General features: G+C 35.3%; 1 protein-coding gene across 1 annotated transcript in view; it reads right to left on the reverse strand.

Annotated features, from left to right (window-relative positions):
- The window catches only part of EXOC2 (exocyst complex component 2), a 127,304-nt gene that overhangs the window by 36,739 nt on the left and 63,272 nt on the right, over positions 1-27,293 (reverse strand). Inside the window, exons 12-22 of the mRNA XM_083883970.1 lie at positions 24,346-24,471; positions 21,101-21,225; positions 17,645-17,713; positions 17,224-17,381; positions 14,401-14,522; positions 10,716-10,777; positions 8,360-8,440; positions 7,370-7,429; positions 6,477-6,538; positions 5,505-5,571; positions 3,424-3,540 (exon numbers count right to left, since the gene is read on the reverse strand). Of these exons, the coding sequence (XP_083740096.1) occupies positions 3,424-3,540; positions 5,505-5,571; positions 6,477-6,538; positions 7,370-7,429; positions 8,360-8,440; positions 10,716-10,777; positions 14,401-14,522; positions 17,224-17,381; positions 17,645-17,713; positions 21,101-21,225; positions 24,346-24,471 (1,049 nt within the window). The remainder of the gene's footprint in view (positions 1-3,423; positions 3,541-5,504; positions 5,572-6,476; positions 6,539-7,369; positions 7,430-8,359; positions 8,441-10,715; positions 10,778-14,400; positions 14,523-17,223; positions 17,382-17,644; positions 17,714-21,100; positions 21,226-24,345; positions 24,472-27,293) is intronic.

The raw sequence follows: 27,293 nt of genomic DNA on the forward strand, positions 1-27,293 counted from the left end.
AAAAATTACATTATTTATTTAGAAGTCTCTGTCTTCTGAAACTGAACCTATGGACATCCCCTCTGTACTTCAACAAATCTCTGTACAACAGAAGCAGAAGTTGCAGCTCATTAACATCTGCAGAACTCTAACAGCTCTCAATGCATTTTTTTGTAATTCATAGAACTTAGCCAAACTGAAAGCTAAGGGGATATGGATAATTTGTTCACTGTATCTGAACAACTTTAAATTTTATACAAGGCTTTTTATTAAACATAGGTTCTCCCTGTAATTATAGCTTCCACAACGATTCTATAACACAACACATATCATAAAATGTTGAAGTAGAACACCACTATCTAAACATAGTAATGGATGCTAAATACAAATAAAATGAAATGAAAATCAAGATCAAAATCTCATGTGACTTCTGCTGAAATGTATTTACCTTTATAAATAAGAGCTTAAGAAACACAAAAATAAAACTTTTAAACTAGTGTTCATTCTCCTCAACAATTAGGGGAAAAGGCACACACACACACACACACATATATATATATGAATAATAATTTCCAGAAGTAAAGAGTTTAAAAGTGAGGTCTGCTTTAAAATCAGGTCTCTAGATCAAACTGGGAATTCAGAAAAAGAAAGAAAAACTCCTTAGCATTCCTTTCTAAGGATTTAATACTGCAAACTGTAGAATAAGGGTTGAACCTTATTCACTAGAGAGATGTCTTTAAATTGTGCTCTACTCTGGTATGCCTACATTATTAAATGAAGAGAAAAAGGAATTGCAATGTTTGAGTCAGGAATAGAAGCAAAGATTCTTTCTGGAAGGAGATCACAAATGTAAGGGAAAACAGTTGTTATTGAGGTCAAAGCTGATGTCAGCTAATTGAGGTTAGCTGATGTTAGCTGATGAAGTTGGAATGGTGAAGTTGATGCTCAGAAACAAGACACACCACACTTTTCCTGCTTTTCTAGATGATGAATCTTCTTTGATTTGTCACAAGAGAATCTCTATCCCAAAATAAAGCTTTCTGTAAGGCATAAGAAGATCAAGGCTATTTTCTTCCTCTTCTCTCTTACCTGACTGCCTATTTTTAAAAATAAGAACACATTTTAAAAGGTGCAGTAATCTTGCTCTTTTTTTCTCTTATACAGGTTTCAAGACATTTTTCACTTTAATTTCTTATGCTTAGGGAAAATAACAACCCTTAGACCATTTCTTTTTAGCTTTGAACTAGTGGGAAATGCAAGCTGGAGTGCAAAGTCCCTGCAAATATACACCCATTCAAAGAATCTGTGAAACAACTGCTTCCAATGCTCCTCAGCAAACTGTTTTAGAATTAAGTACCACCTTCCACTTTTGCAGCCATTCAGTAAAAAAGATCATCTGCACATTCAATACAGTTTTTTTGTTTCATACAAGTTCTCTTCAACCTGTTTCAAGTTCAATACACAATTAAGATAACGGTAATCTGGTTTTTCAGTTGGTGGAAAGATTGCAAGAAAGAATGAACATTTAATCTGAAGTAATTTTGAGCCCAGGATTGGGGGAAGAAAGCAGAGGTCCTTAACATCACTGTGGAAAATATCCATTTTCCTGAATCTCATTTGGGCTAAATGCCTACAAAAATATACATTGTTGTCTTTCTGCTAGGAACATGCCTGTGACTACAGTTTTCAATTCTTGCAGTAAAGCCATTTTGAGCCTCTACCCTTCAATGTTATCTAATTATCAGAACTGTGGAAAAAAATTTATTCAGAAGGTTAATCAATGAGCTGGATGAATTTTATGGGATACATATTTTGTTTCTACTTCCCAAATGACTACACTGATGATAAGTTGAATTAAAGAATCTCCACAGAGAAGTACAAGAATCATGAGTATGTGCCAAGGTAGCATGTGCTACAAACACGTGTAATATTTGGCTGGTTTATGTAATTTTGTATTCAGCATACTCAGAAAAAAAAAATTGAACTAACCATGCAGAATGTAAGGAAATGTTCTTGGCTACCATTTATAATTTCTGTATTTCAGAATATTAGATAATAATGATATCCCTACTAACAAAGGCAACTTTAAAAAAACTAGCCCAGTGCAAGAATAGATAGTTTTTTACTAAAACACACTACCAAATTCACTTTAAAATTAAATTTATAAAGCTGACAGAATTTAAAAGTATAAATTACTTTCAGTCTCTTCAGATAAAGGCAAATCTTTTCTAAAAAATCCAGTTCTTTACTACAATTTTTAAATCAAATATTGAAATAAATCAAAACCTTTCAGAAGTTTAGTGATATAAAAAAACCTGAAACAATCAACCCATCCCTCTAAACATCTGCGAGCTTCCATTCTCATTTAAAATTAATAAAGGGCACAAAAATTTCCCTCTTATAATGATTATCTAATTATCCAAATCCTCCCAGCTGACATTACCCACTGATGTGTCTCATACATGCAGTACTGCACCAGAGTTTTCAAAGGGTTAATGTGGATTGGAAATCAATGTCCCCCTTAAACATCTGAATTTGGTCATTCATAAACGTACCAAACTTTGTGGCTGTGGAAGGCAGGGTGTTGAACAGATACATAACAGATGTCTTAGCTGCTTCTAACTGTACTGAGCTCAACTCTCAGTAGCAAAAAATGGCAATATCCAGAGTAATTTTCTGTATTGTACTAACTGTACAAATCATAGCAATCCCTTTCAAGTGCTATTCAAAACTACTTAGGCTGTAGAAATTCAAGCAACATTCAGGCATAATGGGACTAAGGATGTACTACATAGTTGAACAATCAGTTCAAGTGAAATACTGTACTCTGTACTGGAAAAGATAACATTTTACTTCCAATCAACAAATATTTCTGTAAATAAACTAGCTTTATGGTCCTAAGGATTAAGTCACAACATTTCTCATAAGAAGTGATTAATCTTTACAAAAAGGCAGGAAAATGAGACAGCTACTGCCACCCACTTTGACATTTTCGTTCTTTGAAAAAGAAAAAACAACAAAAAACTCCCCCAAAACACAACACAAAAACCCATGAACTAGTTTATGAACAAGACCTATCAGCAATGCAGATTTCCAGATGAAATAATTTATCAAGTATATTCCTGAGATAACAATCTTTTACTCTCCGCATTAAGAGAACACAGTGACATTAAACAGCTTTACTAAGAAATCTGATAAGCTCTGCCATTGAACACACAAATCCTGAACAAGAGCTCACATTTTATGTACCACTAATTAAGCCCTGTATGAACACACAGAACCATATCCTTGTTGTTGTTGACTCCAACTAATGCTTGGAGTCCCACGCATTTGTGGAAGGCTCACCAAGGAGTACTTTCTGGATGTTTGGATCTACTTTTCACAGAAGGTAAGCCAAATAAAAATTTTCAAGCAATGATGCTTCATTCCAATGCTCTCACTTACTTGAGTTATTTTATCAACACCTTGGAAGCCATGTTTCTCAAAATGTTCAGCTATATTTAGGAAGGTATGACGTTCCAGATAACGGCAGTTACTGAGTGCAATTAAAAGTCTCTGCTCCTAAAAATTAAGAGAAGAAAGAGTGTAACGGTTGAAAAAAGAAGTATCAGCATAACCAACACTGTAAATATATATAGAGTATTTTACTGACACTCCACGCATAATAAACATTCTCATAAATAAAGTAGGGTCCACAAATACTTTTGTCAATAAACTACTGAGAGCTGAATAAATACCAGGTATGATAATTGAACATGATGCTTCTTCTTATAGGATCCAGAGCATTCATTGGAATAGTGGTGACTAATACAGAACTGTGGTTAAGACTTCTTTACAAAAATTAGGTTTGGACAGCTTTCCAGGAAGCTGTTTCTGGATTTTACTTTGTTTCAAGAAGTATACTAAGAATTATGACCATCAAAAATATACTAAGAATTATGACCATAATAAAATCAAATGAAGATCATCTTCACTTTCCCATGAAGCTGGCTAAAACAAGGGAAGCAGGTACTGAACAAATGCAGTTACCAACTCTAAAATACTAGAAGGTTATGAACCACATTACATAATTTCAGCAGTTTGAAGAAATTCTAGGTGGTTATAACTTATATTTGTTCTTCAATGACTTTTTTTTAACTACAAGGGAGTTAAATACATTCTGGAGTTAAGATATCACAATTGCCTTTTCTTGATCTTGATATAGTAAGATACAGTTTCCAAACAAAGAACCAAATGAGACAGAACTGCTATTTAAATAGATTGGGTCTCCCCTCTCCCCCTCTCCTTCTTTTAATTTCAAACTATTTTTCTAGCTCAGATGAAAGTTAAAAATCAACTGAGAAAATATTTTGAAAACAAAATTATTTGACAGTAAAGTCACCATAACAGCACTGATCTGATTAAGAATGGTATTGGTTTTCAGACCCAGAAGTCCTGACAGATTTGTATTTCAGTAATACAATGACTAGGACTGAGAGTTGCTTTCTACTTTAGTTATAATCAGGCAGTATGCTGACTATTCGAAAAACGAGAATTTAAAAAATACAGTGACCAATCTTACTCCAATCACTCACTTTCTCTGTTCTCATTGAAGAAAGAGAAGATAAAATGTCTTGTGATTTACATAAGAAAATGATACCATGGAACCATGGAAGACATTGTCTAAAATTATGATTTTTTTTTTAAAGTGTTTGTACCTATGACATATAGGAAGAAGCCCCAGTCACAAGACAACTATTAATATCAAATCTATGTGTTGCAAGAACAAAAATCTATAAAGAACTAGTTATTGTAGTCTACAATTCAGAAACTTGCCCCAATTTGGCAATCTGTGATTCTTTATTGTAGCAGAAATGCTTATTGCTCTTGTAAATTAGGCAAAGCTGGGCTTCTGACAACATTTAAAAACCTATACTAAGGAATATTAATTTCACAAGAGGTTCTCTGTAGGTTTCTTGCAGGTAAAACCTATGTTTTTTTTCATCAGCTGCTTAAATGGAAGGAAGTGCATTAACCAACATGTCAACAATATTAAAAATCTTTTTCCAACTTCCTGAAAACCCTAAATCAAACAAGCTAAACAAATAACCAACACTTATTCTCAGTAAATTTTCTGGGGGAAACTATTACTGAATATCTGTATCTTTGTGGGTTTTAAAAAGTAACTAAATAATCAGACTGATTCTAATCTAAAACAAGGTAATAAATCAAAAGTCAAATCCTCAGCTGACTTAACACCAGTGCTATTTTCACTGATTTCTGTGATGCCATTTTAGTTTCTGGGGACTCACTTTCAAAAACCACTTTCATGAGTTACCTTAATATGGCACACTATGATACCACAGATACCATAAAAACCAGTGCTATAAACAAGAGAAATGCCTACAGAATAAAAAATTGTTTTCTATAAAAAAAGAACACAAAATAAACAATATTTACAATATTGCGACAATTAAAAAACTCATATTCCTGTATTTTTGAGAAATACTTTCAGATCAGCTTTTAGACGTAGAAGCCAAACTTACTGAAGAAAGACTTGATTCTTCATGAATGCTTCCAAACAAATCTGGAGATGACACATCAACTGAAAGACTAGGAATATTGTTTAAAAAGTAAGCATACCCAAAAGTATAGAGCTTTTGATTATTTGATACATGGTGGATTCAAATCAACAGGAATGAAATGCAATCCTGTTTCGAACCCCCCTTACACCAGATAACAAAGCAGCCCACATTGTTCAGCTTTTCCAAATGCCCACAAAGCCTGCAGCAGGAGCTTGGTAGTCTGATAGTACTACTCTAGCTACAGACCGTTCCTTTCCTTTCTAAAGCATTTTTATTTCTATAATTTCCCTGTTTTGCCATAGATTCTGTTTTACACTATCCAGCCAATGGTCATCTGAATAGGAAGGAAAAGACATTTCATTAAAAGTAGAGTTAATTTGCCCTTTCCAATGCATATGGCTGTATTTGCCAAGTCTCTGCCTTTACACAAACGTTTATAATTCTTGGAAGCTCAGGCTACTCTAACTTGTTTTGGTCTAAAATAAGTGGCAGATAAGCATTTATTGAACAAACAACTTTCATGAATTTAGCAGAAATACCAATACCATCAGTAAAAAAATAGAAGAGAAGAAAAGAAAGGCAGGGGATGTTTCACCATGACTGGATGTTACTTAGTGACAAATACAACTGATTCCATGTAAAGTCATGTCAAAACCAACACATTTGCTTCAACAGCACACAACTTGTGTCACTGACTAAAACAGTATAAGTAATGTGATACTAATTATCTTGTACGATGCTTATTACCTGGTGCCACACAACATTCTGACATAAAAGTACCTGCTCTTATTTCAAAGCCTCACTATTCAGAGGCAAAAGTATTCACAAGAAATATGAAATACAGAAGGGATAAAACTACACCCCCACTGAAATGTAAGACTTGCACACACAATTGCAGAATACTACACATAAATTTTCTTTCTTTTTACTTACTGTGATGTATCTATGTCACCATCAGGTTTGGTGCTCAGCTGTTCCAAACAATCTATAAAGCCCTAGGAAATAATAAAGCGAGATCTGAATTTACTTCCAGAATTAAAAAAAGTTCTCAAATTCACTTTTACTACACTCACTAAAAGAGCAATCCTCATCACCTTGTTTTGTCTTAAACCTTACATAAATACACTAACATTTAGTTACAACTTTTGAATGCGTATTTTGCATGCATCATAGTTTGCTTGTAGGAAAACACAGTATTTTTTAATCATGATAAGTCATTTTCATGATGCATGTCTGAAATGATGCAGTGATAATCTGCTGATTATTAGCATGTTAACAGTATTTAAGTGCTCAATCTTAACAGTGGATCCCAAGTCAAAATTGCAGAAGCCTCACTATAATCCTTTCCTTGCTTTGGCTCATGATTACTTATTCAAGGAATCTATTAAAATGGTTCAAAAACCTAAATAATGCTATTACCTAATTTCAAATCAATTAAAAAATATCAAATTTTGTTACAAAGAACACTGTTTTCTGCTACAAAACTTGAAAGCCAGATCCTCAGCTGATGAAAATCAGCATTTCTCCTCTCACTGCAATATGTAGATGTTAGATGGCATCACCTCAGGAAATATCAATTTTCAGTGAAATCTTCAGCAAAATACTTGAATACGTTACTTACTCTCTGAGGATTTGCCATCACCATATTGAGCTAGTAAGCTCTACCTACTTTTAAAATCAAACATTTCTCAGCATCCCAGAGTGTGCCAGAGGAATAACACAGCCATTGGCTTAAGCTACCTTTTGGAAGGTGGGTAAGGTACAGCACACACATTTTTGATTGTCACTTGTGTTGACAATTTTGTATTTCCAAGTGCTCGAGTTACCTGCATGATCCCAATGCTTAGCTGGCACACATCCTCCTGTGTTTTCTGCTGCTGGAAAACCTGAGGATGCAAGCATATTATTTCAGAACAACTTCACATGGCCTTATTCTCAAGGAAGGCCTGAGTAACTCATCTCTAAAGAGATGACACAATTAAAGGAATGACTGCTGGGACACTGTTTTCTTACGAATCAATTTCAATTCTTCTCCATCCTAAAAATGGGAGAGACAACATAAGTCCCAGTAAACAGTTTGATAAGCAGAAGCAGATATAGTAAAAGGAAGGAAGTCCTAGTACATGTGGTGTGTGTCATTATTGGCTAATGGAATTGCAGCAAAAGCTCCCAGGATATTTCAAGGTCTTTGTGTCCTAAAAAGAAGGATTCATCATGCAGTGAATTCATTGCAGATTCTTTTGAATAATGTTCATTAAGAACATAAACAAGCTAGTTGGAAAGATTAATGTAAATGAGGAGAGAGAAACAATATCTATATATAGGGCCCCAAGGGAGTTTGGAAAAGTATTAAACTCCCTTAGAACCCTGAAACTTGAAAGAAAGCATGAATGTTTCAATCATTCAGGGCCTCAAGGTACTGAATAGATGGGGACAAAAAATTGAATTTAAGTTCAAGTAATTTGGATCCAACACCGAGTGAAGAGTAACTCCTAGGAATGGCCTCTTGGCCTCTCCTTTTTTTATTTTAGATGCAATGTCTACTGCTATCTGAAAATTAAGAGTTGCATTTTTTTTCCCAGAAAAACAGCTTTAAGGATTCAAATACAGGTTCCATCCACCCCATAAACACAAATTACTCTTAACAAACAAAGCACAAACAGAAGTCTAAAAGTTAGCATAAGTGAAAAGGTGCACACATGGGAAAAAAATAAACAGGAAAGTTATATCCTTGGATCATCCTCTGAAAGTTCCTTTCATGTAAATTACTATTGAGTTTCAGAAGAACAAAAATGAAAATATAAATCAAAACTTACACTGGCTTCTCCAGGTTTGCAGTCCAACACAATTTTAAGAGATTGCAAGGAATGAATAATGCACTGTTCAAACTGGGATGGCTGAAAGTCAAATGAGTTGTTAGCTGTAAATAAGCACATTAAATAAAATATACACTACACAAATACATAAAAACTTACAAGGTGTATAGTAAGCTCTTTATTTCCAAATTATCCCAAATAAGGGGTGCGAGGGGAAAAAACAAAAATCACACTTCATGTATTACCAGAGGACCCTTTCATAGCGATGTGTTTTTGTATGTAAATTATCTACAGAATTATTACCATAGATCAATGTACATTTTTTATCTGAATGAGACATTTTTATACCAAACAGCCTCATGCAAAAGGCTTATGAAAGATTTTTAGAGCTTTTTGTGGTAGCATTACAGATGCCTGTTGACACACCCCCTTCTTCACTCCTTAATCCAAGCTGGGATAGAATTTTGCCTGGGATGTCCAATATTTCTGCACTGTATTTCAGCAAAAGGTTTCTATGAAAATAAGACTGAAGCTTATTTGAAATAGAACAAAAACGGTTGGAGGGGCTGTTGTTACCTTCAGGTTTGGAAACCTGAAATAGAGTGTCTGGGTAACATGTATCAATCTCATCCTGAAAGTGCAAGCAAGTTCATAGCAGAGTCATTAGTCACTTTTTCCTTGTCTTTTTCTCTTCCCTTATAAATCACACTTTATTTTTTTAATGCATCTGTCTGCTGGTATTGGGCAGGAACTGCAGTGCAGGGCAACATGAAGTAGTCACTGCTCCAGAAAAGAGAGACTTCGTCCTACTGGATTTGGGTCAAAGAAGTGGACAAAAAAGTTTGTAAGTCCTGTAAACTTGCTTTGCATTCAGTAGATAATTTATGGCATGCCACTAACTTTAGGCTTAGAAATAACTTTTATTTCTGTAAATGGTGGAGGTGGATTGGGAAACTGATGCTCACACGGCAAAATGAAAATCATTAAAACAATCTGTATTTAGTATTTGTGGATCTCTTAAAAGAAGAAGGCCAGCAGTAAAGTGCTGCTCTTGGGTTTTTTGCTTCCGCACTGTAAAACATCACATCTCAGGAGAGAGGAAAGGTGTTTAGACACGTGATTCTTTGGATATTATGAAGTTGAGAAAATCTGGTTCTGTATCTCACTGTATCTTTATCTGGAATATAAATGCTAAAGGGGTCTTCAACCTTTCCTACAAACTTAAATACAGTTTCTACCTCAAGCCTAAAATGTCCCCAAAGAGACTGCCTGGCCCTTTTTTATACTGGTTAACCTTTGCTCTAATATTACGCCAATGAACTCCACTTTAGTAGGCAAATAATCTTGCTATGACAAAACACAGTCAACTTCCACCATTCTAATTTGGCATGTTTCAACCATGGTCTCAAAAGGTATCTAGTGAAGTACTGTATACAAGCAATGAATGGGTGATTTCTAGGCACAAAAACAACTTAAGCAGTTTTATAATAAAGATGGGTCAGGCTACAGCAGAAGCATAAAGAAACAACACTTCTGTGGAAGAATCCTCCCCCTGCCTTAATTCTGCACATGAACATAGTGAAAAACTGAAAAGTTAAGGGACTTGCCCATGGCAGCAGCAACTGATACCAAGACCAGAAGCTGCAAATCTGGTTATAGTACTACAATTGACAACAACACTCCTTCCTACAGCATGCATATTTTGACTGCTCGATGTCCTCCTACTCAACTTGAAGCACGTATTTATAGAAGCAAATAAGAACTAAAAAAGTCTGTGGAGCATTCCCTTAGATAACATACACAAAGCCACTCTCCCTCCCACAGGCCTTTTCTGCTTTCGCAGATTGTATTTAAGTCACACCTACAACGTGCTTGCTGTGTTTTAGGCATTACTCATTACTGTTTATTTCCAGAAAGCGTCTCACTAATTTATCTGAATTTGGTTTCAAGACATTGGTTGTTTCTGCATGTAGGCAATCTCCTAAATTAGTTGCTTTTCAGTTCAATTTCTCATTATAACATATAAGTGACCTGTTTATTTAGCTACAGACCAATTCCATGGTAGTGTGCCTACTAAGTTATGAAGCATTTTGACGTGAACTGAACTTGTGACCTCAAGTATGACTTTTTACTCCAGTAAACCATCTAGCAAAGTAACCATTCAAACAATTAAAAAAATAATTAGCTTCCCATATTTTCATATTTTAATAAAACTACAGACACCAGTATGCACACACAGATAAAGTCGAAAGCAATTTAAATACTGGAGAATGTGGAAATCACTTTCATTACACATGCAAAAAAAATAAAAAAAATCCAGCAAAGGAAGTTCCTATGAGACACCAAGTATACCCACCAGTGATGTCAAACCTTCATTGTCAACAACCCAGTCCTCCTTTTCGGCTAATCTCTTTATATCTGTAGGACAGAGTAATAGGGGAAACATGGGATGGGTGGGTGGGGAGAGATGGTATAAATTTTAATTATTAAAAACTCCTTGAACTTGAAAAGAAACCACAGACACTGGAACTGCAATGACTAGGCATACAAGCAAATAGCACTACAAGCTTCAAAGCCTTCAGTACTCTCAAATGAGTAAGAAAGGAACTCACACATGGTGTGCTGCTGACACCACAGAGAAGCACATCTATGATACATGGCAGGACTTGCATGAAGCACATCGTTTACTGGAAAGCTTAGAATTAAAGGAATATTGCGAAGGCTTTAGGTTTATTTTTATTTTGTAAATTTTTAATCACTATATAAAATAGTTCAACTAAGAATCCAAGCCTCTAGTCTATAACACTAGCTCTGAATTAAAAATTGAAAGAACAACTGCTTAGCATTTTAGCAAAGACAGACAGGACGGCACATAACTCATATTCAGAACTATAAAAGAGGCACAGGGTATCCACTCAGGGTCAAGGATCCATGGTGCTAGATTTTCTTCAAAAGTACATGAATGCATATGCAAAATGCACTCTCTTCCACTACCCAGAAGTTGTTAACTTAAACAGGGTTACTATATAACTATTTATAGGGATGTGAATCCAAAACTTATGCACTATAACCCACGATTCCTCTATGGATGCAGGATGGTGTGCATCCTGCATCATCACTGTATTTTGGGCTTAACTGAAGTATAAACAGAACAAAGATGAACGGTGTGCAGTTTGCAGGGCTTTGACATACAGTTTTCTCACACAAAAATTGCTCATCAGAAGTGCTTGCACATCATGAAACTCCCTTTTAAAAGAACAAAAATTTCAGTGAATTACCCTCTTTTCTAAAAATTCAAGAAAAGGGGATAACTAATGCATGCTGAAAGGTATCTTCAAAATCTTAGTGCTTTCTGTAGCTAAATTAAGAAGCTTAGTTATAGTGTCACACTCTGCAACTCTCACAGAAGTATAGGCTCAGTGAGGATAAAAGGCATTAAGAGATTGTGCAGAATAATTACTCTGTTCACTTTCCTACTTAATTAAATTGATATTCTTCTAAGGGTTTAGAGTGCACTAGTCAGCCTTTACATGTTTTTGTGGCTGCTCACTTTTGCATTCTGTTCTTAGCTAATACAATAATAATATAAAAAATATAATATAAATAATAATATAAATAATATAAACCCCCACAACATTTCATTCTCATATTTCACTGCTCATCAAATTCCAGTCAAATACATTCATGTAAACTCCCTGTCTAGTGTGGCATTCACATAATTTCTCTTTCATGACCTTTATGACCAGTGACCTCATACAGGAGGGGAAGAACACAGGCTGTCTCTCAGGGCCAGTGTGTGTAAATGGTGTTTATCATAAGGCAACAACAAAAAAAACCAACCCTGTGTGTGGGCAGGTTTATCGTATTTGAAAAGCTAAAGTGCTCTTATGAATATTTTAATTACATCTGAATATTTGAACTACCAATGCATTTGGTAGTTAAAATGCCTTTGCCAACTTACAACACGCAGCAAGAGAAGAGACTGAAGTTTATATCAGCACTTTACCCATATTTCAGAGATATTAGAGAGGTGAAATTCAAGTCCAGAAGAAGCCTTTTCGACTTACATATTGCAGATATAGCTACTTCTGAGATACATTTACACAGCTCCATGAGAATATCCATTACCTTTTCTTTCACTCATTCTCCAATAATAAGAGTTTTTTCAGGGGCCCAATTAACCTGATCATGTGCAGAAAAAGATCTCCACTATCTTAAATAAATTCCAAAAGTAAAATTTTCTTTAGTAGGCAAAGAACAAAAAAAAAAAAAGGGGCCCACAGATAAGGCATGCAATGCAACAGTATGGAATGAAAGTTATGATACAAGCAAACCTCCTTCCTCTGGTTTGATGCTATAGCCAACACATAGAACTGCTTCACTGATAGGGGATGGAAGCAGTGGCTGAGGAAGACTGCTGTTATGGCTAGACAAAAGAGAGCTACATTATCCAGCAAATAACACATTCTAGAATCTCCAGGGATCTGCTTTCTTTTGATTCAAGAAAGAAAAGCATGAATTACTTGTATGAAAAACTAAGGTGCAGACTACTACAAGAGTTTTTCCTACACAGAATGTGTAGCCAGCAGTCAGAACATGTAGAGCAGAAACTCTGCATCTGAACAAAGAACGGCTATTGCCATGATACAACAGGTAGGTAAAACCAGTAGCACGACAGATTTTTTCATCATTGGTCACATATTAGAGCTCTCTGGACTGTGCTGGAGAAGCTAAGTAGGTAGCTCAGAGACTGGATAAGTCGAGGACTGTCAAGAAAATGGCTGAGAGCTAAATACTTCCTTCCTTTCAAACAGCAGGACATCTGAGGAATCACTCAGGGTTCCTAGACAGACGAGTAAGTCAGTCTAATAAGACCATCCTCACGTCAGAATTAAAATTCTCTCACACCATCAAGAAAAAACAATTGAACTCAAATATGCTAAGGGATGAAAAGTAAAAGACTTTCTCATACTTTATGTGAAATTTGAAATAGTGATAATACTTTATAGTGTTTTAAGGAGACAAGACAATGTATGAACTTATTCAGCCAGCCTGCTTAATATTAATGCAGAAAAATACTGTTAATTGTGAAATGGGATTTAATAAAACATGAGCTAAAAATGCAATTAATATCAATATTGTAACAAATACACCACAGATAATTAATGATTTGTTGACAGCAAAAATTTGAAAATTTGCTTGATATAGCCATCTATGCTTGGCATACTTAAGCCTAGAATAAAACTCTTAGCCTACATAAAATTGTATGTTAAAGATTAAAAGTGACTAAATTGTAATACTAAAAAGCCCTGGTTTTTTTTAACATATGGTAAGTACTCTTTTGGGAAAAAAACCCCATGGCCCTGCTAAGAGAATTAGTAGATCAATCTGCCCCCATTTTAGAAGAGATATTTATTTCTAGGAGGTCTACTTTACTGAAATTTAAGTTTCAGAGTTAAATGCAAGACAGCAAGAAGAATGGCTTCTGATGGCATAGAATCACATTAGATTTAGAGAATGTGTTACTGGCCTTCAGAATCCAGACATTTATGGCAAAAGTTGTGTACACAGCAGAAAACCCTGGGGATTACGATGTTAGTAAAAAAGCCCTGGAAACTGCACAACTAAAACACTTTATAGAGGGCTGTGGACTGGTTTGTTTTTTCTTTTTTGTCCTTGAGGGTGGAACACTGCTTATTTAATTCTTTATGTTATAGAAAACCTCAAGAAAGAAAATGAATTATATTTCCAACATGGAAAAGCTGCATCGTGAAATAAATAACTTGTGGCGTAGAACTGTCTCAACCCAAAAGACACAAGTCTAACCTAATCTATTTATTAGACTGAGGGAAGAAAGTACTTATAACTTAATTCTGGCAGAAAAATGAAGTATTTGAGTAACTCTTGTGAGAGACAGAATCAGATGAGTCCACTGCTACTACAGCATCTGCAATAAACCCAGTTATCTATCACACCACAGTCTGGCCTAATTAGGGGCACAAAGAATGACAGAGAGCAAGGGGACCTGCAAATTCTATTACCTTCAGCTGTGTGTTGTAAGGTCACGATAATGCAACGTACACGAAGGTCCAGAATAAGATCCTGGATGATCTGAAGCATGTCATTGGGGATCTCGAGTGCAGTAAGAGACTCAGAACTAAGCCTGGAATCAAATAAAGTTAGATGGAAGCGTAAATCTACACTGAATTTTTCAGACATTTTCTGCATATATAAATACAACCACTCCGTTCTCAGTGTTTCTTTGAAAATCAATTATCCCATTCTGAGAAAATTAATTATTTATTTAAATAAGACAATTGTAAATACAGATTTATTTTTCTCTAAGACTACAATAATGTCAGCACAGCAACATGCCACCTTTTTCTATTGTCTTCTTGTACTTCCCTGCTTGATCTCCTGTCCTATGATCCAAGAATAATTTTGGAGCAGAAGAAACTTTTTTTTTTCGTTTTAGATGAATGCCTAGGTCAAATACAAGATCCATAACTGGGTTTCTGAGATATTTTTTACTTGCATGAAAACAGTAACAGTAATTAAGCTGCCAGAAATGGTGATGTGGCTGTGCATCAAATTGCTAAGAATATACACATTCAAGGAATACAGCTACTGCACCATGTGCAGAGTAAATTAATTCACTCTTTTGATTCCAACTCTGACTAGGCACAAAACACTGGTACTACAGGTAAAGATGGAGACATTAATTTCTGGTTGTTTCCTTTAAAAATAGTTGCACAGTAGCTAATTGCAAGAATTAGCATTTCTGCTTTCAACTAAAAAGCTGCAGTCATGCTCAGACTTAGTCAGGGGCACAGAGGGATGTTCACTGCTTTTATCCAACTCCTGGATATGTAATTGAGGACAATTCAAAGGCAGTCACTGCCATCTGCCCTACTGCTAATACTGAGGAAAGCGCAGGTAATAGAAAGTGCCAAGGTGGAGGAATAGGAAGGCACAAAGCAAAGTGGAACATTTCAAATCATCCACCTGCAGGCTCCAGTTCCATAACCCTGGTATTAGGCACAACCTACCAAACTCCCACCATTAACCAGGCTGCTCTCCACCCAGCACAACTACTAAATTAATAGATTAGAAAAAATCTGTACTATCTCAGCCAGCCAGGAAATAGAATGTCAATACTCATCTGTGAGAAATTTAAGTTACTTTAGACTGCATAGAAGTCCTGTTCTTTAGAGTTGTTTCCACTGATCACACAGCTGTCACATCCCTGAGATCATCCTTTTCCTCTTATAATACACCCTAACAGATACATACTTTTCATAGCTTTTTAGAAAGGCAAAAGTCTTGCCAGCAATGGCTCACTTGATTGCATAGTTCTAATATATTCTCTGGAACCTAGACAATGTGTAGACTCCTCTTGGGAACAGCCCATCTTCATCGTTAGTGAGTCACAAGAATTTTTTCAGACTGTCAAAGTGTGAGGGCTTGAAAATCAATGTACTTCAAGTACTTGCATAAACTTCTGACCTGGTCATCACTGACCAGTACTCTACAATGACATGTTCCATTCCTCTTCTTCAGATGCCCCTTTTCTTCTCTACTTCTGATCACTTTGCAGTAAAGTCTAGCCCACTTTGCTCAAGTGTGATCACTAAGAAAACAAGGTGGGGAAAGGAGTAGGAGGGAGAGAGGATTTCCCCAGCTCTCAGTTCAGTTGTTCATTACAAGGGTAGTGCCCGGAAAGCAAAAGGAGATTCTCTGAAAGAGAGTCTTCATACAGTCTTCTGTAGCCTCAGCCTGGATCTTATCTCAGACAGCAGGGGCACAGTTAACCTTCAGAGAACTGTTGCTTACATTTCCAAGCCACTTTTACAGATGTGCAAGTGCTAAAGTCTAGAATTTTATAATTTGAGTCAAACTCATGGCTTGCTTCTCCTAAAAGGGCAACATTTGTGCCCCTTAATATGTTTTCATCAACTCAGTTCCTTCTTAAATTGAAAGCATTACATAAAATTCAGCCAGAATAACAAGCTTCACATGGAAATATTTTCCTAAATGGTTACAGTAGAGATAATTTAAGTGACAACAGAGTGAGAGAAAGTGTTAAACAGACTTGACAACAGGTGTGTATCACCCCATCTGCACTAAGAATGTCTATACATGATTATACCCCTTTCTTTTCTTTTCTTCATCTGTGTTTTGCCTGTTACCTGCTTTGAAAACTCGACATAAAAAGTACAGTATCAGACCCAGGTATTACTCAAAAGGAAAAGTTACTTTTCAAAAGATAATGACAAGTCTTGTAGACCCCATAGACAAATGCAAGGTAATTCCATATATTAGTGAGTAATTTTGCAATTAATTAAATGTACATTATTAATTTTACAAAAAATATAAACAGAATGACATTATAAGCAGGAGTATCACCTTCCATTAAACAACTGTAATGGTAAATTATGATCTAAGAATAACTACAGTGAAAAACATGATATTTTCACCCATTTTGGCAAAGATGGGAAGACATGTAGCAAATCCAGCAAATAATTGCTTTGTATCCTAAAGAATCAAATTGTGTTTCATTCACTGAGTGTTTATGCTCTATGCTGTGGCAGGAAAATATTTTGTTCAAACTTTTTCAAAGGATGCTATGGGGAAAAATGAATATATTATTACGTAATAAGACTATACCATGAGACATCATTTATTACACTTGCACACAGAATCCTGAATCTGACATAAACATTTCTTTCTGTTTGCAATTCTATTTTTGAAAATGTTAACGTTCTCAAAATTCAGGGTGTTTAATGCAATAAACAAAACATTTTGTCTTAAAGTGCAGATGTTCCACGAACAGAATGATTTTATGCATCCAGAGATCCATTTACCTTACAGTCTGGATAACATGTGTTAGCCACTGGCCAGAAAGTTCTGATTTCATCTCCCAGCCACCGTACTGTCTTAATTCTCCTTCTCTGAGGCTGAATGGAAGCAAGGCTCCACGTATAAGTTTTACCAGAGAGTGCATCACTTCCTGAATCATTTTCTGCATCAGAAGAAAGGAAAGAAAAATCAAGGAAAAATCTCTACCGAGATGCTTAAGCAGCCATGTACTTGCTATGTACAACAGGTAGAAATGTTAGATTTACAGGTGGCTCCATATGGTAGAGAAGAGACGAGAAGGACGTATGAGGGCACATAGATTATTTAAGAAATCTTATTTTACAAGGTGACACTAAAGTATCTTACAATGAAGGACAAATGAAAGAAATCAAGGTTCTCCCCACCACGTCTCCCCCAGCTACTTACCTTGAAATCATTTTGTCTTTGCCTAGCATTTTTCTTCGATCTTTCCATTTGGCCAGATTTTTCAGCAGTCTTGTGAAAATGAGAAAATTGAAAAGTGTAAGTATCCTATAACCACTGTTAAAATAATTCTGAAAAAGGGGGTTTCAAAGTGAAGAAGTGAAAACCGATGATTTCATTATGTAATTATAAAAATGAACTCAGGGCATTTCACTAAGCAAAGACTATACGTATCTCAATAAACTCAACTTACTGTAGGTAAGTACTCTAATTCTGAAGAAAAATGTGTGCTTAAGACAAAGTCAGAAACAAGTATAAGAGTAGTGCAAGCAGTACAAACTTCTTGAGGTTAAAGTTTTCTCACTGCAATGTTTATGAGATCTTTGTGCATCAAGTTGACATGAAGAAACTGAATATTGAAGTATATTGAATGTTGAATATATTGAATATATTGAATATTGAATATATTCAGTATTGAATACTTCAATACTGAAGTATTGTTTTAGCATGGAAGCTCATGAGAGAAGGACATCAGTGTGAAGTGGGAGACAATTTTTGGAATGAAGGCAATTTGGAAATGCATGATGTGAGGGGGAGGGTTGCAGGATTTTTGTTTGGTTTATGAACAGTATATTGTTACAATGATTTCTAAATATTTCAACTACCTGTAAAGGAGACTGCAAAATAAGCAGCACCTTTATTGTCACTTCTTTGAGAACAGAGGTACAGGAGTACTCGTTGCATGAGACAGTTACAGTTGAAGAAAAACATGATTTGACTAATAGTCTTCCTGTTTGTAGTTCTACACTTCTGTGGAGAGTACTAAGATCTCAGTAGAGTAAATTACATTAAAAAAGTGATTTCAAATCTTAGGTGAAGTGCAGATGTTGAATTTTATACTTAGAAAATATCCTATTTTATGTTTGTACAGCAACATCTACTGGACAAGAAGTGCAATAACATTACAGGAGTGTCCTCAAAGACATCAGTTTACTTTCAAAAAATTCATTTGAAATGCTGTGTTTTTCAAAATCCTTCTTTAGTTAAAGCATTTAAGATTTTTAAGATAAAATAAATAATTTGAAGTGAGCAAAAATTAGAGAAAAATCAAACTATTTAACAGTTTTGGAAAATACATAGCTATAAAACTCTTGTATGTTAAAGCTCTGAATTATACCATTTCAACAAAAAGAACAACCTTCAAATTATTGCTGAATTTAACTCCCACTTCTTTCTTCTAACGCATTAAAAAGAAAATAAGTTGTATTCCTTTAAACTTCAGATAGCAACTTTAAATTCACATTGGTTTGCAGCTGGATTAAACAGAGCAATTCAAAGATCTTTGATATCTTTTTTTTTTTTTCCAGTGGTTTTGCTGAAGACCAGTTTTAAACCTTTCCTGCACAGACAGACCAAAACTATCTTGTGGTAAGATCAACGGTTACTACTCACATTTGTGACTTCACCTAGAGTGATTCAAAGAACTCAACTTTTCAAACTGTTGAAACACCACATACAACTTAACTGACAATACTTAAAGCATACAGCTAACCTTTCGGAACTGAAAAGAACCCTGCCAAAACCATACAAACTGAACAAAATAAAACACATCTTGAAATGCACATGTGGAGATTTTTTTTTCTACATTTTTAAAATGTCTTGAAGACTTAATTAAGCTAACTGAAATAACCCTGTGCACCATTTTTTATAGGATGTTTCTTAAAAAATTGTACAATTGCTTTGCTTTCTGAATGATGTTAAATAGCAAGCAACATGGTAAAAGAATTTTTTGTGGACAATTAAAATCTGTACTGCTTCTGACAGCAAAACACAAACTTTCAGTCTTGAATGCACTCTGATGACAGATATTCTTAGGGGCTCTAGAAATCTTCCAGCTTTTGTCACCCCCTCCTCTCACTCATCCTTAATTGACTGTGGCATGCAGAACACACAGGAGGAATGGATTCCTTCCTATCTCCCCAAGAACTTGTGGGGCCTTGTAAGTACCAAAGGAGTGGAGGAAATCAAATGCATGGAGATTAATTTCGCAGAAGTTCAAAATTAGGCTCAAACATAGAAGAGCATATGTACTTTACAGTCTAACAACAAAACTACCTTTTGTAGTTTTTGGTTTTTTTAATACATTGAAACAATGTTTTGTTCAGGTAGGACAGAAGATCACTACATTTTCCACTTGCTGTCATTTTCATGAGTAGGATTTCTTAACCTTGTTTAGAGTTCAAGCCTTTGTTTCTCTAGAAACTGCTTTCTATTTCATCTTATACAGAAAAAAAAAATCACAGTAACTGAACAAGTGAATTTGTTTAATTTTCCACAGTACTGGTGTCAAAAAGGTTGTCATTACCCCTATGAAATAAATTATATTTGTGAAAGTCAACAGTACTAAGGTTTATTCTTGATGGCACCTTCTTCACAGAACATTATGTGTAGATGGCGTATCCTTTGATTTTTATAATGTAAAATAAGGATCACACATAGCATCTATTTCCCTCTGAAGCTATAATGCTCTGTAGATTGTGTTCAACATGTAAAGGGCTATATTGCCTATTAGTATAATTATACGAAAACAGTATATTGATTTATAAGCAGCAGTAATAAATAGATTAATTAACTTTTTGGTTAGAGAAATGGAAAATAAGAACATAAGCTTCCAAATGTTCTTTTTCAAAGTCTTTTGTTTTTTCTCCTAAACCTACAAAGAATAGTAGATAGATGTGATGACTTCAGAATTTAAACATGGCAGAACATAGTATACTACAAATTAATTAACTAAGCAAAAATTAAATTTGAGAGGTATCCTTTCAAAATCTATCAAGAGTATGCATATAAAAACAGCATGTGTCTTAAATCATTACTTTTGGTTTCCCCCTTCTTCTTGGATTATCAGGATTATATTTGCATGATTTGGAACAATCAGATCATCTGAGCAAGAAGGAGTAGTAGCACAGGTAATTGCAGCTGACTAACTTTCCAGACTACACTCCCTGTAACATGTCCCTGAATTCCGCTCTGTGCTCTTGGTTATTTTGCAACTCTGGTCTTGAACCTAACCTCACTTCCAAATACTTCAAACTCGAGAAATGAGTACCCCTTTTCCAAAGAAAGGAAACAATATTTTTTCTATATGACTCTGCCTTTTACATATCTCTACCCCTCATGCAATGTGCTATTTCTTCAACTCACCAGTGAAGGGCCAGCTATGAGTAAGAGGTGAAATTATACAGATAGTGAGTCCAGCAACTGAACACAGCCACAGCCACACACACAATTCCCCACTGTCAGAATTTAACATAATTCCACTGTGTGCTTACTTTCCTTTAAAAAGAAAAATCTCTTACTAAAGTAAGTCGTTACTTCCACCACTGAAATATAACACTTCAAATACAATTATTACAGACCTTCCTTACTTATAAGTCCTTTATATAGAAGAATCCATACCTCACTGAATAAACTTCCATTCACATAAGAAACCCAAAGCTTCCAGAAGTTGGGCAGCTGACTTACAACAAGTTTTGTCAACTTTTCAACAAATACAACTTGCTGAGGAGCTTTGTATCGCCAAGCTAAAAGGGGGAGAGAAGATGGAAAAAGCAACATTAACATTTTTTAAAGTAACAACAAGAATTTACTACTACATTGCTGCTGCACTGCATTACACAAGTGACTACACAATATATACAAATCTTTTGGGTAAAAATAAAAAAAAAATTAAAGCCCAGTCCACATATGTGTACACAATTTGTACAGATACAAGCTCTTTCTTCTCTCGTATGCTTACAAAGTCCCAGCACTATGACAGTATCTACAGAATAATCTCCCTTATGGGGATATCTAAGGCAATCTACTTAAAAATCCATTCAGACAGTCTGCTGTCTTCAAACCACTCTAAAATATAAAGCAACATGAAAGCAATCAAGACATGATATGTTGGCAACAGATAACTTTTTTCAGTTTCCTCCGCAATGGGCAGAAGGGGGTAAAGAGAAAGCTGAACAGAGGCAGAAATACTCATTATACAGAAAAGAAAACCACGTGAAATATTCTTCCATAACCACCTGTGTTCTCCATTGAAACCATCATGATTACAATGGGTTAACAAAACAGGGTATCAGCGCAACAGTGATAAGACACCTGTATTCCCCTTCAGAAACTACTACCTGCTTTGGCTTTGACAAAGAAATCATATATTTTTTGAAAAACCCAAAAATAAATAGCCAAAACCCCCAAAACACTTTCAAACGACACATTTATTGATGTGGTGGTTTTTATGTATAAACTCAGGTCTTGTACAAATGATAAATTTAAAAATATGATATCAGCCTATGTAACACTGTGGAAATGCAGAAAAATGTTGCACAAAATAGCACTTTTTGTATCTACTTTGCTTCAGAATGTTGCCTACACACAACAGGAATTCACCAGTTAGACAAAAATAGCTGCCTAATAGTACATTACACACTAGTAGGCTTCACCAGAGTCTCACTTTTACTGTATTGGTAGACAGTCTTGAATCTCCTTGAAGAACAGTATGCCTTCAGCAACTTCCATTTGTCAAGATGTGGATCACATATTGTTCCATTTCTTTACTGGAGAATTGAAATTCTACCCTATCCTCTTCTCATGGCCAAAAAGTTTAGGCATTTTGAATTAGTATTTGAAAATAAAATCATAATGGAAGCCCAAAATTTGGAAAGAGGGTCTGACATAACTCAAGTGCAACTGTATTGAGAGTGATGTAATCTGTTTAGGAGGCAGGAAAATGTCAAAGCTCAACTAGAAAAGCTCCTAATGTGGAGACAGATAAAATACTTTCACCAGCTTGGTTTATGACTGCCAGAAAACTGGTCTAGACCCAGTGGCAGAAAAACTCTAATTAACAAGCTGTGACTGTATCAGGAAGCTGAGCCAACAGAGCTGCAGCAGTAGAGGCTCTGTAAGTTCAACAAACCCCAAGTTCAAACAAAAAAAAATCAGTTTCTTTGAGAAACCATTTCATCTTTGCCAAAAGCTCCAGCACCAATCCAAGGTTATAACCAGGGATGTCTGTTGGTAACTGGAAACATACTGGCAAGATTTACTTCATCTGTGAAACTCTTTTCCTCTCAAGGAAGGCTATTTCAGGCTTAGTCCCGAGCCTGCAGACAGCAGATACCTCTTAGAATAAGCTACTGCACATTGTATCAAAAGGTTATGGCCATAAATTCAGGATATTTTTACTTTGTTGCTAGAGAAAGTGCTAATCTATATTTTATTCCATTGATTCTATTATAATCTCTGCTATACCCCATTGTAAAGATGAAACTAGGACTATTGTCTATAGTTTACATATTCTCATTAACATATGCCCAAGCAAGAGGTGAATGTTATTTGAATACTGCAGTTTTGAATTCATAGTAATTTCTTTAGCCATAATCTTGGACATACTGTCATGCATGTTGGAGAAACCCCCCCCCCAAACACATCAAATCACCAAAATAGCCCAGAGATGCCATTTCTTAAATTTACCAAAAACCAAAAAAATCCATAAACTGAAAACATCACAGCACATTTGAAACGGCAGCTCTTGCACAGGCATTCTAAATTGTACATTTGCTTTGTCTCTCCACTCAGAGAAGAGCAAGGATGGCAGAGCTATCAGTGGTCATGTGCACCTAAGCAGCAAAGAACTCAACTCAGAGGCAACTCATTCTACCTCTAGGAAATTGGGACGGATTATTATAGCGCTCCAATTCTCCAGTTTTCCCTTGAATCTTGGTTTAAATTGGTGTCTAGAGAATACTTGCTGAAACTTGCTGAAAACGTACCTTTTTCAGTTTGTAAAAGGTAACAGATCCATAACTAAGACTCCAAAAGCAAAATAACTGAAGTGTCAGTCATATCTGCAATTATGTCCCTGCTCATGCAAAAAAATTCAAAGCACTTAAAAATATACTGTATTTTGGGTGTTGCTTGCTACATTAAGTGTGGCATTCGTATTGCTAGTGGATGGCATTCAAAAACAACCTGCAGTTTAGTGTTTTGCTTTGTAACACTTGTTAACACCTCCATGCAAGGCTTTGGGCTGAGAAATGACAAGGGTAACAGTAAGACAGCTATTCCAGTAAGGAATGATCTATTCTGTGAAAAGCATGTTTTCTGTCTCCTGTGATGTCACCATTGAAAGATTCCTGAGAAGAAGTTGTTTGGACAAGGGTATTGAGGACACTAACAACACAGAAGGCCTCAGCTGGTTGTGGATAGACAGACTGCTTGAGCTTAGTCAAATATTTTGTTTCCCTTTTTGAGTTTAAAGAATCAGTGAGCCAGATATGTGAAGTCACAGAAGGTGCAAATGCAAGGAGAACCATCTTAGCAAACACACACAAAAGGTATAACAAGTAAAATGTAGTAGGCAGTAGGTGGCTATGCATGCATGGTTTTGTAGAACAAAAGTACTTTTACTACCTTAACTAAACCCTTAAGAAGCAAATTTTGAACTTGAATTTTATGAACTGCTCTTTGCTTGCAAAAAACATGGAGGACTTCTTTACTAAGCAACAGTGATGTTTAAGAAGAAAGAATTCTATTTCGTAACAATCCAAAACAAACACACAGAGTGTGGGTTTTTGTTTGGGCTTTTTGACTACACCACACAGTGTACAGTGGGGCCTGCAGCTTTTTTTTCAAATAGAACAGATGCCTACCATCATCACGGCCAGACTGGAAGCTGCTGCCCCTTTTCAGTGAAGCAGTTTGACTGAGATGGCCGATGGGCGATGGACGCACGTCACTGTCCAGGTCTAGCATGGGGCTGTGGAGCAACGCGTTGCCTGGGCAGAGGGGAAAAAATCCAAAAGTTAGAATAATTTTGCACATCAGTTGACATGAAATTGCATGCTACAGGTGGAATTCTAATTTAGTTCAATGATACAAATGTTACCTTACAAAAACATTTTTAATCTTGTTTCATTTAGACTCTTTGTTCATCTGTATCAATGCTATGCAATACCACCACTATTGAGTCCTGTAGCAAAGCCAAAGCCACAAGTACAATGGGGAAAATGCCATTCTTTGGTCTGTATCTTTCTCTGTTTATAATTAATGCCCTACAATTAGTTACTTGAAAGCCATGGATAAATACGTATTTATGACATTGCCCATTTTTTTTTTCTGGTGTATGTCCTAAATGCACTTTTCAACAGCAAAAGTTTCTTTTGTGTCTAGCTGAAGCAGTTGAAAGTAGAGTGTTCAACTATTACTTAGCTGTTTTGCCTCTATGGAGTTCAGGTAGACAGAATCCACCCATCAGGAATCAGATGAACTAATCGCATGTTTCCTTTGTAAATGTCCTTATTTATGAATAAGTACAAACCCACAAAATATTTTCCAGAGTATCAAACAATTATTTTTAACTTTGGATGCCTGTCCGCATGTAGGTCACTATTCAGAAGTCTAAGCAAGGATCTAATCTGCTGGAGGTGGATACTTGGAGTCTAACATGCATTTTGAAAAATAACCATATAAGAAGAGTAAGAGGACTATGATAATTTTTTAATATACTGTGGCACTGCCAATAACTTTTTTAAAGTCTAAATTGCTGCTTTATGCATTTCACCTTACAGAGACATTTCTGAAAGTAGTCATCAAAAACTATTTCAGCATTGCTCAACTGAGTTGTAACAAGTAAACTTAAATGAATCAAAATTCACAGAACTATGGAACAGCCCATGTTGGAAAGGATCTCAGAATACCAAGTCCAACCTTTCATGGGAAAGGGAGCCAGGGTGAGATTATCTAGCACCCTGTCCAGTTCAGTGTCGAAAACCTCCATGATGGCAACTTTACAATGTCACTGGGGACCTTACTTCAGTGATTGATTGTCCTCAATGCAAAAAAATATTTTCTTACACTAAAATGAAACTGCCCCTGCTAATTAATGCTGAATTTTGTAGTGAGAATCCCAGCATTTGAGTTTATACTGTTGATCTTTTCCACTGATTACCTACATTTACTTAAAATAACAGGAAGGTCACAAAGGATGACCACCAGCTGTAACACTGAAATACTCAGATTCAGGAGCAACACAAAGCAAAAACTATTCACATTTATTCCAGTGTCAGAGTAGCATGGCAATAAAGATACACCTAATCCTTTTACTTCAACAGTTGAGATTTAAAGAGCAATATAAAGTATAGTGAAACTTATCACAAACTTCCAATAGGTGACAGTATTGGGTTTTAGTTCATTTTGAAAGAAGCTCTTTCTCTTATAAACCTTAAAGGCATTTAAAGAAATTTCCTATGGCCTCTCACTGCAGCATTATCATGTTCTTCCACTCATCTTCTTACTGTTCATAGTATATGATACATAAGTAAATAGATACAATTTGTTACATCATTCACAATTGTGACTGACGCACTGTATTAACTGACTCAGTGAACTCAGCCCTCCTGTCTTCAGGTTGTGCTATGATTCTGTTCACTATTTAACTCCTACACCACTTATTAAATACAACTTATCTTTATGACAGCTTTAAAACTGATGAGTTTTCAGCAACATAGAATCTGCTGCAGTGATTTAAGTGTATTATCCACTCTTACCACAGACAAGATCTATAGTGAGTTTGAACAAGAATTTGTGGGAAGGTTTTTCCTTTTGAAAGAACTAAAAATGCACAATAATAAGAAAGCAAAAAACCAAAGCTTTGCAGTAATTAGCATCCAGGAAAATAATACAGCCACCTTACAGAATGAAGTAAAACCAAAAAATATATATATATATATATTTATAATCAAATATATATTAATATATATTAATATATATTATATATATTATATATAATATATAATAATATAAAATAAATAAAATATAAATATATATAATATATAAATAATATATATTATATATTATTTATTATATATATATATATATATATCCATTATCTTACAGAAATTCTACACAAAATAAAAAGAAAGTTGTACAAGACCATAAGAAAATTTAAGTGTCTCAAACAGTTCCTGGGATTTCAGGAGCATTTGACTGCGATTCAACATAGTTGCATTTTATTTGGAAAAACGTCAGTTTGTCAAGAAGGCTAAGTCAAAATTGTCACAGATTTAAAACATATTTTATTAAAAAAACACCAGCAAGAGTGTAGCAATGTTATTTTCATAAAATCTACAACAACAAAAAATCCCTCTGATCTCTCTGCATAGAATTCAAGTTCTTAACTTTCAGACAGTGTGTTAATATAAGGAATGTCTTGTAAACAGATGTTCCCTAAAAATGACAGTGCCAATTAAACCTCAGAATTAAAAAAAACAGACACACTTACCAAAACACCTTAATGTGACTTAGTTCAATTAAAACCACTTGCTCGAGGTAGCTGTATTGCTGCTGATGCACTAAGCCCACGCAGCCCAAATGGTTTATATATTCACCAGTAACAGAAAACATGTAAAGAATACTCTCTTGTTCCACCAGAAAAACCACATCATCAGTTTGCTGGCGTACCAGGAAAAGAAAGTTTAACATGAACTAATTTCTTAATTGGTTGTCTAGCATTACAAGCAAGTATAACACAGCAGCAGGGAACTACAACAGCACATATACCCTCAGGACTAATAAACATCTGGACTACATTAGCAAAGCT

The sequence above is a fragment of the Zosterops lateralis genome (assembly GCF_965231275.1).
Source record: "Zosterops lateralis genome assembly, chromosome: 1".
In the NCBI taxonomy this organism is placed as follows: domain Eukaryota; kingdom Metazoa; phylum Chordata; class Aves; order Passeriformes; family Zosteropidae; genus Zosterops; species Zosterops lateralis.